Source organism: Meles meles, chromosome 2, assembly GCF_922984935.1.
Source record: "Meles meles chromosome 2, mMelMel3.1 paternal haplotype, whole genome shotgun sequence".
Lineage (NCBI taxonomy): Eukaryota > Metazoa > Chordata > Mammalia > Carnivora > Mustelidae > Meles > Meles meles.
In genome coordinates, this window is record NC_060067.1 from 36,103,725 (window position 1) to 36,118,472 (window position 14,748).

The 14,748-nt window shown below is 41.4% G+C and overlaps 1 protein-coding gene across 3 annotated transcripts in view; it reads left to right on the forward strand.

Moving 5' to 3' along the window:
• The first annotated feature begins 507 nt into the window (after window positions 1-507).
• Window positions 508-14,748, forward strand: part of UGDH (UDP-glucose 6-dehydrogenase) — a 35,350-nt gene continuing 21,109 nt past the window's right edge. Inside the window, exons 1-2 of one of the 3 annotated variants that reach the window (XM_045996902.1) lie at window positions 508-784; window positions 9,535-9,723. In XM_045996902.1, the coding sequence (XP_045852858.1) occupies window positions 9,562-9,723 (162 nt within the window). In that variant the 5' untranslated portion in view covers window positions 508-784; window positions 9,535-9,561. The remainder of the gene's footprint in view (window positions 785-9,534; window positions 9,724-14,748) is intronic. The other 2 variants (XM_045996900.1, XM_045996904.1) reach the window with 2 other exon arrangements.

A 14,748-nucleotide genomic window follows, 5' to 3' on the forward strand; every position in this document is an offset into this window, starting at 1 on the left:
ATCTAGGGGGCCCGAAAGACCATGTCGGCCCTCGGGGCTGCTGGAGAGACCGGAAAGGGGGCCGAGATCTTCCGGTCCCCTCCGGCCGCAGCGGGCCAAGTACCCCGCAGTTCTAGATTATGGCCGACCCGGCGCGCACGCGGCACCACCGGCGCGCACGCGGCACCACCTCCGCGGCGCCGACCGTCAGCGGGAACCAGGACACAGGAAGGAAAGCGGTGCCAGACAAAACACAGGCTGCAGGCGGCAGGGAAAACTAGTACCCGGCCTTGCGGACCCCGGAACCCCACCCCGAGGGCCTCAGCTGAATCGCCGCGCACGCAGCTCCGCCCACTGCCGCTCGCGGTACGGGCAGGACCGCTGAGCTGGCCCGAGCGGATTCGCCTAGACTCGGCTAGGGGCGGGGCCTCCCAGCTAGCTACGATTAGCCCCGCCCTGACTCCCCGCCCTGACTCCCCGCCCCTGGGGCCCGCAGGAAATAGGGGCGGGCCGGGGCCTAGCGTGGCGGGAGGAGGAGCAGGGATGCCTTGGAGGCCAGAGTCCTGGAGGGCCTGGCTGCGGGGGAATGAAGCCTCCGCCTTCTGGGGCAGAATCCTTTAAATACGGGCTCGGGCCCGGGACTCTGGTTGCAGTGCTTGACTGCCTGAGAGAGGGGAGTACGCGGTGAGGGGAGGTCTGGCGGAGCAGGGCGAGAGTGCAGGAGCTGCTGCAGCACGGCCAGTTGCGAGGAGCTGTCCGAGCAGTTGGGATAGGAGCGGCCGCTGCTCTCGGTGCCTGCAAGCGGGTAAGCGCCTTTCGCGGGCTGGCCCTGCCGCCCGGTCTGGAAGGTCCCGGGTCCCGGCGGGATGTGCAGGGAGCGGGGCGGGGGGAGTGCGCGCTGCTCCCGGTCGCGCTGTGCGCTTGGTCAGGGCTCCCAGCCTCAGGACCCTGGTTCTCCCCTTTGGACTCTGGGCGGGAATCGCGTTTTGGTCCGCTGCCCTGAGAATGGGATAGCTTGGGCTTTTTATTCTACATTCGCCAGTCTTCCAACCGCTTCTCTTTCTGCTTTTTCCCACTTTCTGACTTGAAACAAATGAGATTTCCCAGGAAGCTGAACGTCCACCGAAGGAAGTGGTCCTCTGGCTAGGGACCCCATTTTGGTCTTAGAGTCCTGGTCTTTTTTTGTGTGTTTAGTCGGCTCACCTGGGGAGCTGCTGCTGCCCTCCTGTCACCTGCCGCCCTTAAAAATGAAGCCAGGAAGCCCCTGAGGGCGAAATCCTAAGACATTCCATCTTGACATCTGTTCGGGCTGTCCTGGAATCCATTGTTGGCTGCCACACCATGTAATTCCTTTATTTCATGTCAGGGAAAGCCTGTGTGAGACCTTGAAAAATCATACTTCTTGGGGCGCCTGGGTGGCTCAGTCGGTTAAGCGCCTGCCTTGGCTCAGGTCATGATCTCAGGATCTGGGGATCGAGCCCCACATCGGTGCTCCCTGCTCAGTGGGGAATCTGTTTCTGCCTCGGCCTCTGCCTCTGCTCTCCTGGGGCATGTGCTTTCTCGAATGAATAAATAAATAATCTTGAAACGGGAAAAGTCATGATTCTTACATATAGGAAGATAACTGAGGAGGCTTGAAAATTATGCTATATTAAAAAGAGGGATTCACTGGTAGGGAGCTTTTCATGGATATACAGAGGAGTAGCTGTCCATTGACTGCCCTCAAAAACACAGTGAGTCTTTGAGTTTCTTCAAATCCCCTATGAAATGGAGAACAGTAGTCTGGTCTGTTTCTTCAGGGGGGTTCTGGAAATGAAAGAGCTTACTGTCTGCTCTGAGATGTGCTTGTTAGTACCCAGCATCTAGTTAAGGTAAGTGGTAGACAACTGTGTTTGAAAGGATCTCATTTCTTCTCCCATTGCTGTACTCCTTTCTCAAATATTAAGTCTGTATCTAATAAGCATACTTCATCTTCCCTCTTATTTCCACAGCTTTATATGATGCCCTTTAGATGCAGCATTAACACTGCCTTTCTCACTGAGTAAATATTTTTCCCATGGTCAGGCATCTGTTGCATCTGTTAGTATTTAATTTTTGGAAATGACTGAGGTGATGTGTGAAGTTGACATATCCAACTATAACGTCCATTCCCTTAGCTACTGGGTAATTACGCAGAGTATACTGAAGAGGGTGGGGATGGAGGGATTATATTCAGCTTAGATTGTAATAGGGCCTTCGATATTTGTTACCCCTATCTTCTAATTTGAAATATTGATCTGAATTTTAAAAATTTTAGATGAAGGGTAGTTTTGGAACAGCCTTTGTTGAGATTTCTCCCAAGTACAGAGGTAAAAACTCATTGCAAACTGACACACTTGGTAAGCAAACATTCCTATTTCCCTGACAGCACAATCGAGGATCAGAAGGTACTTAAAGTAGAAATGGAATACGGAATCAGAAGACATCTGTGTCAGGCAAAATATGTAACTAACACTGTATCAAACTCCATAATAAGGATTGAAGATTTTATTGGAACTTCCAAGTGAACGTTTATTGGGACTTGCACAGTTGCTCAGTAATTTTCCCATTGTCACCTACAAGCCATGTTTCGTGTGAAATAACACCACAGGGACACCCCCAAAACACATAGAGTTCTTCTCTAGTATAAGTCCATCCGTCATTTACCCCAGCTGCTGTATGTAAGGCAAGCTGCGAACAGCCTGGCAATCAAGGTGGTTAAGAAGTATCTCTGGAAAGACATGCCAGAGTTCTACATTAAAAAGAGAGGCTGATAATATTCTGGACAATTTCAGCAAAAAAAATGCAATAATCAGCCATCTGAGCTAAAGCTACTCAAATAACAGTCTTCATCTCAAACAGGCCCTTATGGAGAGTCAGTCATTCAATTAATATTTATTGAGAACCTACTGTTCTAAATGTTGAGGTAACAGCAGCAGATGAGAGCTGTTAGCCTGGGAGCACCTTATTAAACTATGAACTCCTTGAACCCATGAGATTTGGGTTTTTTTTGGCATCACGTAGGCATTCAGTTTGTGTTTATATAAGAATGTTATAACCTCTTGGCTCTGGGATTAAATGGTAACCCTGAAAGACCCTCTGGTCCAAAAATACTTTGAAATTCTACTTTCTAGGTGTTCCAGATATACTGGTTGTAATTAGAGAGGTTGACTAGCTGTTTCGGAAGGGTGTTACCGTGGGGTAGTTCTCTGTATTCATCACATTCAGAACTTCACCTTCATCCTTGCAGATCTGGAAGGTAGATTTTTTTTTTCCCTCCACGGGTCCAGAGTTCATGAGACATTAGATGTTAACTTAAAATTATTGAACTCGTAAGAGACCAAATGGTTACATTTGGTTACAATTAGGGAAATTTTATTGCAGTCCCTGGGGTACTTATATCTCAAATCCGGGTCATCCCTTTCCGATATTATGATTCCTGGGGATCTGAATTCCTAAGGGAGAGTGGAATCAGAGCAAAGAATCTTCAGAGAACATGCCATCTAAGAATTGGGAAAGCATATTCTTACCCCGTATCTCTGAAACCAGAACACTTCTTTTTTTAAATTTTTTATTTTTTAAGATTTATTTATTCATTTGAGATAGAGACAGAGAGCACAAGAAGGGGGAGAGGCAGAGGGAGGGGGAGAAGGAGAAGCAGGCTCCTTGCTGAGCTGAGAGCTGGACGCAGGGCTGGATCCCAGGAACTAGAGATCATGACCTAGCTGAAGGCAGATGCTTAACCACCTGAGCTACCCAGTTGCCCCAACTAGAACATTTCTGAGTCCCAGATTCGGTGTCACTCTACTCTAGACAGTGCTGAAATAAACGCATTTTTGTTCTTAACTACTTCTTTCCAGGAGGCTGATCCTCCTGGGATTTTTTTTTTTTTCTCCTTTAGTGGAGTTTATTAGATTTTAGCCACACAAATGCTATTGATTGTTGTGGCTACTTTCAATTATGTTACCTAAGTTATTTTATTTTTTTAAGATTTTTATTTATTTTTGTGAGAGTGAGCGAGCACTAGCAGGGGGCCAGGGCAGGCAGAGGAGAAGCAAGCTCCCCGTTGAACCCTATGTGGCACTCGATCCCAGGACCCCGGGAACCTGATGGGAGCAAAAGGCAGATGCTTAACCTACTGAGCCACCCAGGTGCCCATGTTACCTGAAATTATTAAATAATAGCCTCCTGAACCATCATGCACATGGTCCCCTGAAAGGGGCATCTGAGACCCCTTAGATTCACTTCCAGTCTAAAAGACAGTTACTACCTTTACCGCTTCTAAATACCCATATCCTTATCCAACCAGTCCGATCTCCTTACTTCTTTGAACTCATTTCTGTTTATGAGTCCTTACTTATTCCTCCCCCCGCCCCCCCAAACTGGAATGCTCTCCCCCACCTACTTTTCCTTTCTATATCCTACTTATTTCGTTTTTTTTAAAGATTTTATTCATTTATTTGACAGCGAGATCACAAGTAGGCAGAGAGGCAGGCGGGGGTGGTGGGGGGAGCAGGCTCCCCGCTGAGCAGAGAGCCAGATTCGGGGCTCAATCCCAGGACCCTGAGATCATGACCCGAGCGAAGGCAGAGGCTTAATCCAGTGAGCCACCCAGGTACTCCATATATCCTATTTATTCTTTAGGCCAGGCTTATATTACGCATTTCCCTTGATGTAGATACCTTCTTATTTTTTTTCCCTCTGGACTTTAATACTCATCATTTGATTGATTATACTGCCTTATATGTTACTTGGGTGTGGCTAATTCCTTTCGTCTTTTTTTTTTTTTAAGATTTTGTTTATTTATTGGGGTGCCTGGGTTGCTCAGTGTGTTAAACCTCTGCCTTCGGCTCAGGTCATGATCTCGGGTCCTGGGATCAAGCCCCGCATTGGGCTCTCTGCTCAGCAGGGAGCCTGCTTTCTCCTCTCTCTCTCTGCCTGCCTCTCCGCCTACTTGTCATCTCTCTCTCTGTCAGATAAATAAATAAAATCTTTAAAAAAACAAACAAGATTTTATTTATTTATTTATTTGAGAGATGGGGGAGAGAGAGAATCACAAGCAGACTCTGCACTGAGTGAGCCTGACAAGGGGCTCCATCTCACAACCCTGAGATCATGACCCCGAGTTCATAAACTGAGCCAAAATCCAAAAATCAAGAGTCAGGTGTTTAACCAACTGAGCCATCCAGGCGCCCCTCCTTTTCATCTTTTAAGTCTGCTTAAGAGTCACCTTCTCAGAGAGTCCTTCTTTAAGTACCCTATCTGTAGGAATTCTTTCCCTCTCTCCCTCTCTACCTACTTGTTTATTTCTTTCATATGGAATGTATCAGAGCTGCCATTATTTTGTTTTGGGTTCTCCCGCTAGACTATAACCGAAGAGTAGGAACTGTACCTGTCATGTTCACTATTGTATCCACAGTACATAGAACATTAGTAGCTGTAACATAGTAGGGGGCTTAATAGTTGTTTTTCAGTTGAATTTTCCTGAGTCAGTTGTTACATTCTTGAGTGTCAGGACCTAGATCTATTGGCCAGATTCTCTGCTATGTCCACTGGTAGATCCTTAAATTGGGAATATTAATTTTTCATGAAAGAGAACAAGGGACTAGGCCTGAAGCGGTTGAAGCAATTTTTCTGAAACCCGATGCCAAGCCCTTTGTACTGGAGAGGTGAGGACAGTGGCAGCAGATGCTGGAGACAAGTCTGTGGCAAGCCTGCTCCAGGCTCGACTGCCCAGAGGTGGGAGCATTTCAGAACATTCCCTTGAGCTTTAGTCACTTGGCAGTCCCAACGCAGTCCTTTCCTCCTAGCGTTTTCTCTTTCTCCTTGTATATAGGGCACTTGAAGCCTGGAGAGTAGTACATCAGAACTGAAGAGTAAAAGGGCAGAGAAATCAAAGATGAATGATTGCCAAAATAAATTTTGTTAGGCTCAATATTTTCGCTGGGGTGAATTTTGGAACCCTAAAACTATAATAGGAATATCATGTATGTGTGGCTTCACAGGTGATAATAGGGAACTCTAATCCATTTATTTAGATTATTAAAGAGGGAATCTCTACCAGGGGCCCCTGGCTGGCTCAGCTGGCAGAGCATGTGTTGTGTCTCTTGGTCTCAGGGTCATGAGTTTGAGCCCCACACTAGGCATGGGGCCTACTTAAAAAAAGCAAATAATTAAAAAGGATCTACCAGATTTAGCATGGTTTTAATATTTCCTGGTATGTACATCCACACAATGGAATACAGTGTAACTGTTTCTAAAAAGGAGAGAGTTTACCGGCAACAGAAAAAATAAAAATAAAAAATAAAGAGAGCAAGAGAGAGGGGAAAATAAGTCTTGAGAATACATTAAGGAAAAAAAGCCAAGTGTTGATTGTATTTTATAGTGTTCTACCTCTTGAATTTAGAAAGAAGGGATTATTAAGATATATTCATGTATTTATTTGTACTGTATACGAAACACTGGAAGGATACACAAGTAACTAATGAAAGGGTTGCTTGTGGAAGCAAAGTAGTGGGTAGCCAAGAGATAAGGATGCGGTACACTTGAGGCTTCTTACTGTATACTTTGTTATACAGATTTAATTTTGGACCATATGAATTTACTATCTATCCAAAACAAAAAATACATTTCATTTTGTTTTAGTATAATTATTATTTTTTAAAAGATTTTGTTTATTTATTTGACAGAGAGAGAGATCACAAGTAGCAGAGAGGCAGGCAGAGAGAGAGAGCCGGGAAGCAGGCTCTCCGCTGAGCAGAGAGCCCAGTGTGGGGCTCGATCCCAGGACCCCGAGATCATGACCCAAGCCAAAGGCAGAGGCTTAACCCACTGAGCCACCCAGGTGTCCCTATTATTATTATTTTTAAAGATTTTATTTGTTTATTTGAGAGAGAGAGAGAGCACAAGCAAGGGGAGCAGCAGAGGGAGAGGGAGAAGCAGGCTCCACACTGAGCAGGGAGCCCGATGAGGGGCTTGATCCCAGGATTCTGAGATCATGACCTGATATGAAGGCAGATACTTAACTGACTGAGCCACCCAGGTGCCACACAAAATATACATTTTATTTATTTATTTTTATTTTTTTTTGAAGATTTTATCTATTTATTTGACAGACAGAGATCACAAGTAGGCAGAGAGGCAGGCAGAGAGAGAGAGGAGGAAGCAGGGTCCCTGCAGAGCAGAGAGCCCAACGCGGGGCTCGATCCCAGGACCCTGGGATCATGACCTGAGCCGAAGGCAGAGGCTTAACCCACTGAGCCACCCAGGCGCTCCCAAAAAATACATTTTAAAATTTCTTTGTATATCACTGAGAATATGGCTTTGTTCTGTAGAATCAATAGATTCCAATTTTGCTCATATATACTGTTTTATCAAACTTTATGTTCTTTTAAGTTTTTTAAAGGTCATTAGAGATTAGACTTTGAATTGATATCTGCTAAGCATGACCACTGAAGGTTGATTTGTAAGCTGACTTACTTGTTTCCTAACACAGACCAGGATACTTGTGTGGGTTGTTTGGTTCATTCTCTTATGTTGGGAAGTCTACCCAGAAAACCAGTGATTAGAACATTGATTAATACAGATTCAGACTTAAGGGAACTGGATTATCTTAATTATGTGGCTTGTGTATCTTTTCTCACAATAGGGTTGTACTTCCCAGGCATTACAATAAGATTAGCCTTCCCTAGTACCTTCTCTGACCCATGTGGGAGTATACTAACCAGTTCTTAAACTCTCTGATTAACATTTTCCTTCTCTCTGGAATCCATGAATGGGTTAGATGAGGTGATGTCCCAGGTCCGTGTTGGTAAGGACTAAAATTCTAAGAATCTGATCAGTTCGGCAGTTCTTTTTCTTACTATAATGAATTGACTTTCTTTCTTTCTATTTTTTTGTTAACATATAGTGTATTTGGGCACCTGGGTAGCCCAGTAATTAAGCATCTGCCTTTGGCTCAGGTCATCATTCCAGGGTCCTGGAATTGAGCCCTATTTTGGGCTCCCTGCTCGGTGGGAAGCCTGCTTCCCCCTCTCTAACTCCCCCTGCTTATGTTCCCTCTCTTGCTGTCTCTCTGTCAAATAAAGGAATATTAAAAATATATGAGTAGATAATGTATTATTTGTTTCAGGGATACAGGTCTGTGGTTTATCAGTCTTATACAATTCACAGCACTCACTATAGCACACACCCTCCCCAATGTCCATTACCCCGCCACCCCATTGCTCCTACCCCCCTTCGCTCCAGCAACCCTCAGAATGTTTCCTGAGATTAAAAGTCTCTTATGGTTTGTCTCCCTCTCTGGTTTCATCCTATTTCATTTTTTTTTTCTCTCTTTCCCAATGACCCTCTGCCTTGTTTCTCAAACTCAGTGAGATCATATGATAATTGTCTTTCTCTGTTTGACTTATTTTGCTTAGCATAATACCCTCTAGTTCCATCCGCATCTTTGCAAATGGCAAGATTTCATTTTTTTTGATGGCTGCATCATATATATATATATATATATTCGTCTGCTGATGGACATCTAGGCTCTTTCCATAGTTTGACTATTGTGGACTATAAACATTCGGGTGCATGTGCCCCTTTGGATCATTATATTTGTATCTTTGGGGTAAATACCCAGTAGTGCAATTGCTGGGTTATAGGGTAGCTCTATTTTCAACTTTTTGAGGAACCTCCATACTGTTTTCCAGAGTGGCTATGCCAGCTTGCATTCCCACCAACAGTGTAGGAGGGTTCCCCTTTCTCTGCGTCCTCTCTAACATCTGTTGTTTCCTGACTTGCTAATTTTATCCATTCTGACTGGTTAAACTGACATTCTCATATATATATATCAGTACCTTGTCATTTGGATTAGTGTGAATCTGTTCACCTAAATGGCTTTTGAAAACCCATCAAAATCTGTGTAATTGCTCTGCTAACTATAGAAATTACTTTCCTTTAACCAACTCATAGATTCCAATTAAAGGTGAAATGGAGTTTAAGATCATTGTCAAGTACCTAAAAATAAACTGCTGAAAACAAGTTGTATATGGAATATAATCACAGAGGCCACTTCTAAACTTTCAGACTAATCTTATTATCTGTCATGTTTCTCATTATCTGTCACGTTAATCTAAACCTGCCATAAGGCTGACCTTTGTACACCAGCATTTATTTCAACAAGAATTGCACTGGTGTGTTCAACCTTGAATTTTTCCTCAGCAGTTGAAGTTACCCTGGTGGCCTTAGAGACCTAAGTAAAGTTTTATCTTGCACTTGAATTTTTAAATATTAGATCATTATAATCTTCGTGGCATTTTTTTCAGCAATATCAGTTACTTCCCCCCCCCCCCCACCCCATGTTTTATGCTAGTGCAGCTGAGAATGGACATTCCAATTGGAATGCTGTATATTATCACTCTTTTAATAATTCTTAATGAGTATGAGTGCAGGAAATCTTTCCAGATTATCTGTCACCTTGACAGTTTTTATAGAGTTTGATAAATGTTCAATGTGATTTCTTTAAATTTTCTGTTTTCAATAGTGGAACAGTCTTACTGCTTCCCTTCTAGTTTAATCATGTTTGAAATTAAGAAGATCTGTTGCATTGGTGCGGGCTATGTTGGAGGACCTACGTGTAGTGTCATTGCTCATATGTGCCCTGAAATCAGGGTAACAGTTGTTGACGTCAATGAATCAAGAATCAATGCATGGAACTCTTCTACACTCCCTATTTATGAGGTAACCCATTGTAAACAACTCTTTGTTCTTACATTCTTTGTTTTCTTACTGGTTTTGTTAAACAAATTTCTATTAAGGTAAAAATCTATGACTGCAAGTGAAAAGGAATTAAATGACAAATCTAGATGCACAGTGTTACAGACATGACGATTGTAATTATGTCAAGTATGCCCAGGGAAAATGACTGGGAAAAAATGTATTAGGATATTAACAATGGTTATATTAGTGCAGTGAGAATATGGGTAATTTTTTCTCTTATCTATTTTCTAATTTTGTTAATATGGTTACCATATTATAATAGTAAAATTTTAGAAAGGTGTTCTGTACAAAGAAAATAAAACTGTGGATGTTTATAATATTAATTCATGTAAATCCATTATTTTGGGGGTAAATGTACTTAATTCAGGTAAACTGTGAATGGATAAATGATGTCTTTTATATGTAATACTTAGTATCACAAATTTATTTAATTAGAATTTCAAGATTACTGTGAATTTAGATATTTTATAGTTAGGAAAATATGCTTCCAACTATTTTATTAAGCTACGTGGATGCCATTTAAAAAAATTTTTCACTGTAAAATGAGTTAATGATATTATACCTTTGAAGCCCTGCAGAGAAGCATTTGAGAATTTGATGGTGGCATTTTTTTCCAACATTAATATATTCTTTTTTTTTCCTTTAGAAAGTTTTGTTATTTGTAAGACTGTTACCAACCATAGTCTGTCTGTGTGTCTGTCTTCCTTCCTTCCTTTCCTTTCTTTCCACGATTTATTTATTTATTTTAGAGAGAGAGTGTGAGGAAGGGGAGGGACAGAGGGAGAGGGAGAAAAACTCAAGCTGACTTCCCACTGAGCAGGGAACCTAACTCCGGGCTCCATCTCACCACCCTCAGATCATGATCTGAGTCAAAATCAAGAGTTGGTTGCTTAATCATAGTCTTTAAATGTATTAGTCCTTTGGAAGGAAAGTCTCAACCATTTTATAGGCATATGAAATATAGAAATCCATGAAAAAGCATCCACAGACTAGTAGCTACCCAACATCTTGGAGACACTCCTAGCTGAATCAAATTTGGAATAAAAAAAAAAAAAATTCTGTGTATGTGATGGCTTCTGTTTGTGCTTTACCCTTTCTTTTTCTACCAGTTGAACCACCCATAAAAGTACTTTAAAGATTTTTGTCTATCTATTTATTTATTAGAGAGAGAATAAGAGAGAGAGACAGAGTAGTGGAAGGGGCAGTGAGGGAGGCAGAGGGACAGGCAGACTCTGCACTGAGTGTGGAGTCTAACACAGGCCTGATCCTGTGACCTAGCCCAAACCTAGAGTCCATTACTTCACTGAGTGAGCCGCCCAGGCACACCCCCCCCAACCCCATAATAGTTCTTTAAATTACTCTAGTGCCATAGCATTTCTTTTCCTGTTCAAACATTACCACTAGATTTGGTTTTGGAGAATTTTAAAACATTTTGGAGAGATAACTTCATAAAAGTGTTTTGTACGAGGGCTGCAAGTCATCTGAAGTGCTGTAAGCCATATTTATACACAATCATTCAGTAATTAATTCTGCCAGCCGTTTGCTCTAGTCTTCAGAAACAAGGGCATGCATCGGAATGGATAAAATTATTACTACTGACAATACGAAGTGTTGACAAGGACTTAGAGCAATTGGAATTTTACACAGTGTTGCCAGAATGTAGTCTGGTATAGTCACTTTCAAAACTGCTCAGCAGTATTTACTGAAGCTGAAAACCTGTGCAGTCTGATCCAGCACTTCCACTTGTAGGGTGTATATCCAGGAGAAATCCATGCAGCAGAAGACAGCTGTAACAGTACTATTTGTAGGAGGTCTAAATGGGAAACAACCTAACTGTTAATTGGCATTGGAATGGGTACATAAATTATAGCATAATCCCGCAGCAAAATACTATACCACATTGAAAATCAATGGAACTACTTCCACACGCAAGAATATGGTGAAATTCTCCCTGAAATAATGTGCTGTCAGACATAAAGTGGTACATATTGTATAATTCTGTTTGTATAAAGTTCAAATGTAAGCACATTGATCTCTGGTGATAGAATTCAGCATGGTGTTAATTTGAGCTGTGGTAGTGACTCGGAAAGGGCAAACTGCAGGTTCTGATTTATGGTTAATGATCTAATTCTCATTATAGATAGTGGTTGTACAAGTGTGTTCACTTTTGAAAATTGAAATACACACTTTTCTGTATTAATATAGGTACCATTTTATGTATTTTTGTTTTATCTCAATAAAAATTAACTTAAAAACAAAGGTATCCTGAATTGGAAAAAATGCAAAGTAAGGGCACCTGAATGGCTTAGTGGGTTGAGTGTCGGACTCTTGGTTTTGGCCCAGGTCGTGAGCTTGAGGTCAGTCATGACACTGAGCCCAGAGTGGGGAAAGTCTGCTTGAACAGTCTCTCCCTCTACCCCTTCCCCCGACTCACATGAGCTCTTGCACTCTCTCTCTCTCTCCCTAAAATAAATAAATCTTAAAATAAAATAAATAAATCTTTAAAAAGTACAAACTATAATGTATTGGAATTAGACATTTTTCTTAGAGAAAACAAAAAAATCAGTTGGCTGGACATGTTCCCTGGCCAGATTCTTATTGTTGATATTACTACTTAATTAATTGAAATCTGAAACTCTTCTTCCTAAATTTAAATTTAATTTTAATTTTAATTTAAAATAGTTTTTCCACATTGACATTGAGTCCAGTTGGGATATATAGTTATACTGAAAGAGGTAAGATCTAAAATAATTTCTTTTCCATATCATACTTGTTTGTTCTCAATAATCTATCTTTTATAAACAAAGAAATAGAAGTATAATTTTTCATACTTTTATTTCATAAGTTTTTTCTTCTTTAAATCTCTTTATAAAGAATATAAAAGATTTGAAAGTCTAGCTAGCACTGTGCTCATTAGACTCAATGTCTGAGTTTTCAAAACCCTGAATGAAATCTCATAATTGTATTGGTTTTATTTAATGGTTATCACTATTTAGCTTTTAAAGTCTTCTCTCTCTCTCTCTCTTCGCCTCTCCTTCTCCCTCTCTCTCACTCTCTCTCTTTTTTTTTTTAGTAAAAAAAAACCCCCAAGTGGGACTTGAACTCACAACCTCCAAATTAACAGTGGCATGCTCTTCCAACTGAGCCAGCCAGGCTCCCCTATCTCATTTTTCACATGTCTATTCCAGAAAGTTAGATATACCATAAACAGCTATTTTAGTTTTGCAGTATTTAGTGTAGCCTACAAAAAAAATGAAATCTTTTTCCAAAACCCACTAGCTTTAGAGGTTAAAAACATGGCACTTTAAAATTATAGAAAGAATCATCTTAGCAAGTAGAATGATTTTCCTCTTAGCATGTAAATGACTTTAGCCTTCTAATGCCTGCTTGAGGAATTTATAAATCAGAAAATAAAGATGATTTCTATAAGGTTGTGTTTATTTTACCTTTTAAAGATTTTTTTTTTTTTTTTATTTGACAAAGATTTTATTGGGGCACCTGGGTGGCTCAGTTGTTAAGTGTCTGCCTTCAGCTCAGGTCATGATCTCAGGGTCCTGGGATCGAGCCCTGTATTGGGCTCTCTGCTCAGCAGGGAGCCTGCTTCCTCCTCTCTCTCTCTGCCTACTTGTGATCTCTGTCTGTCAAATAAATAAATAAAATCTTAAAAAAAAAAAAAAAAGTGTCTGCCTTCGGCTCTGGTCATGATCCCAGGGTCCTGGGATCAAGTCCCACATCAGGCTCACTGCTCAGCAGGAAGTCTGCTTCTCCCTCTCCTAACCCATCTGCTTGTGTTCCCTCTCTTGCTGTGTCTCTCTCTGTCAAATAAACAAATAAAATCTTAAAAAAAAAAGTAAAAAAACTTAAAAATTTTTATTTATTTATTTGACAGAGAGAGAGAGAGAGTGCACGAGCAGGGGGGAGCGGCAGGCAGAGGGAGAAACAGGCTCCTCACTGAGCAAGGAGCCCAATGTGGGGCTGGATCCCAGGACTCTGGGAACATGACCGGAGCTGAAAGCAGACACTTAACCAGTTGAGCCACCGAAGTGCCCCTGGAAAAATATTTAGAAGGAAAAATGATAGGACTTGCTTGTTGATTGTATAAGGATAAAGGAGAGTAGGGAATTTAGAATGATATTCAGGTTTCCCGTTTGGATGGTGGGTACATGATTGTGCCATAAATTGAAATCAAGAATGCAGGATGTTGTGGAGGGTAGTAGGAGATGAAATCTCAAATTCTGTTTGGTCTTACTTAGTTATAAAGGCTCTGGGTGATCCAAATAGAGATGTTCAGGAGGCAGTTGGATATATATACCAAAAGTGTAAATAAACGATTCAGGACTGGAGATGTAAAGTTAGGATTATACAGGCAGTAGTTGAAATCAGAGTAATTGAGGTCTCCCAAGAAGAGTCTGCAGAGCAGAGTCAAGGACAGAACCAAGAAAATCTCTAATGTTTGATGATAAGTGGAGGAGGAAATGCCATAGAGAAGCAATGAAGAGTAGTTCATTGAAGGTCAACCGAGAACCAGAAAGACTTTTAATAGTACAAACCCCAGAAGGATGTCAGTTGATCCTTGAACAATGTAGGGGTTAGGGGAGCTCACCCTATGTTATATGCTATGTTCTTCCAATAAAGTAAGCTAGAGAAAAGAAAGTGTTATTAAGAAGGTCATAAGAGAAAATGTACTTATAGTACTGGACTATATTTATTGAAAAAAATTCTTGTATGAGTAGACCTGTGCAATTCAAATCTGTGTTGTTCAAAGGTCAATTCTGTATGTCTTGCTTATGAGTAACTCTGTGACCAGCACATAAGTACTCAGTAAATATTAGCTGAATGAATGAATGAGTGAGCTGTCCATTATGCGAGATACGGAAGACATCAGGACCGAGACATATTCATTACATTTGGTATTATGGGGGTCACTGTAATTGTTGTAAGAACGATTGCAGATGATCAGAGATCAAGGAAGTGAGAGACTGTAGA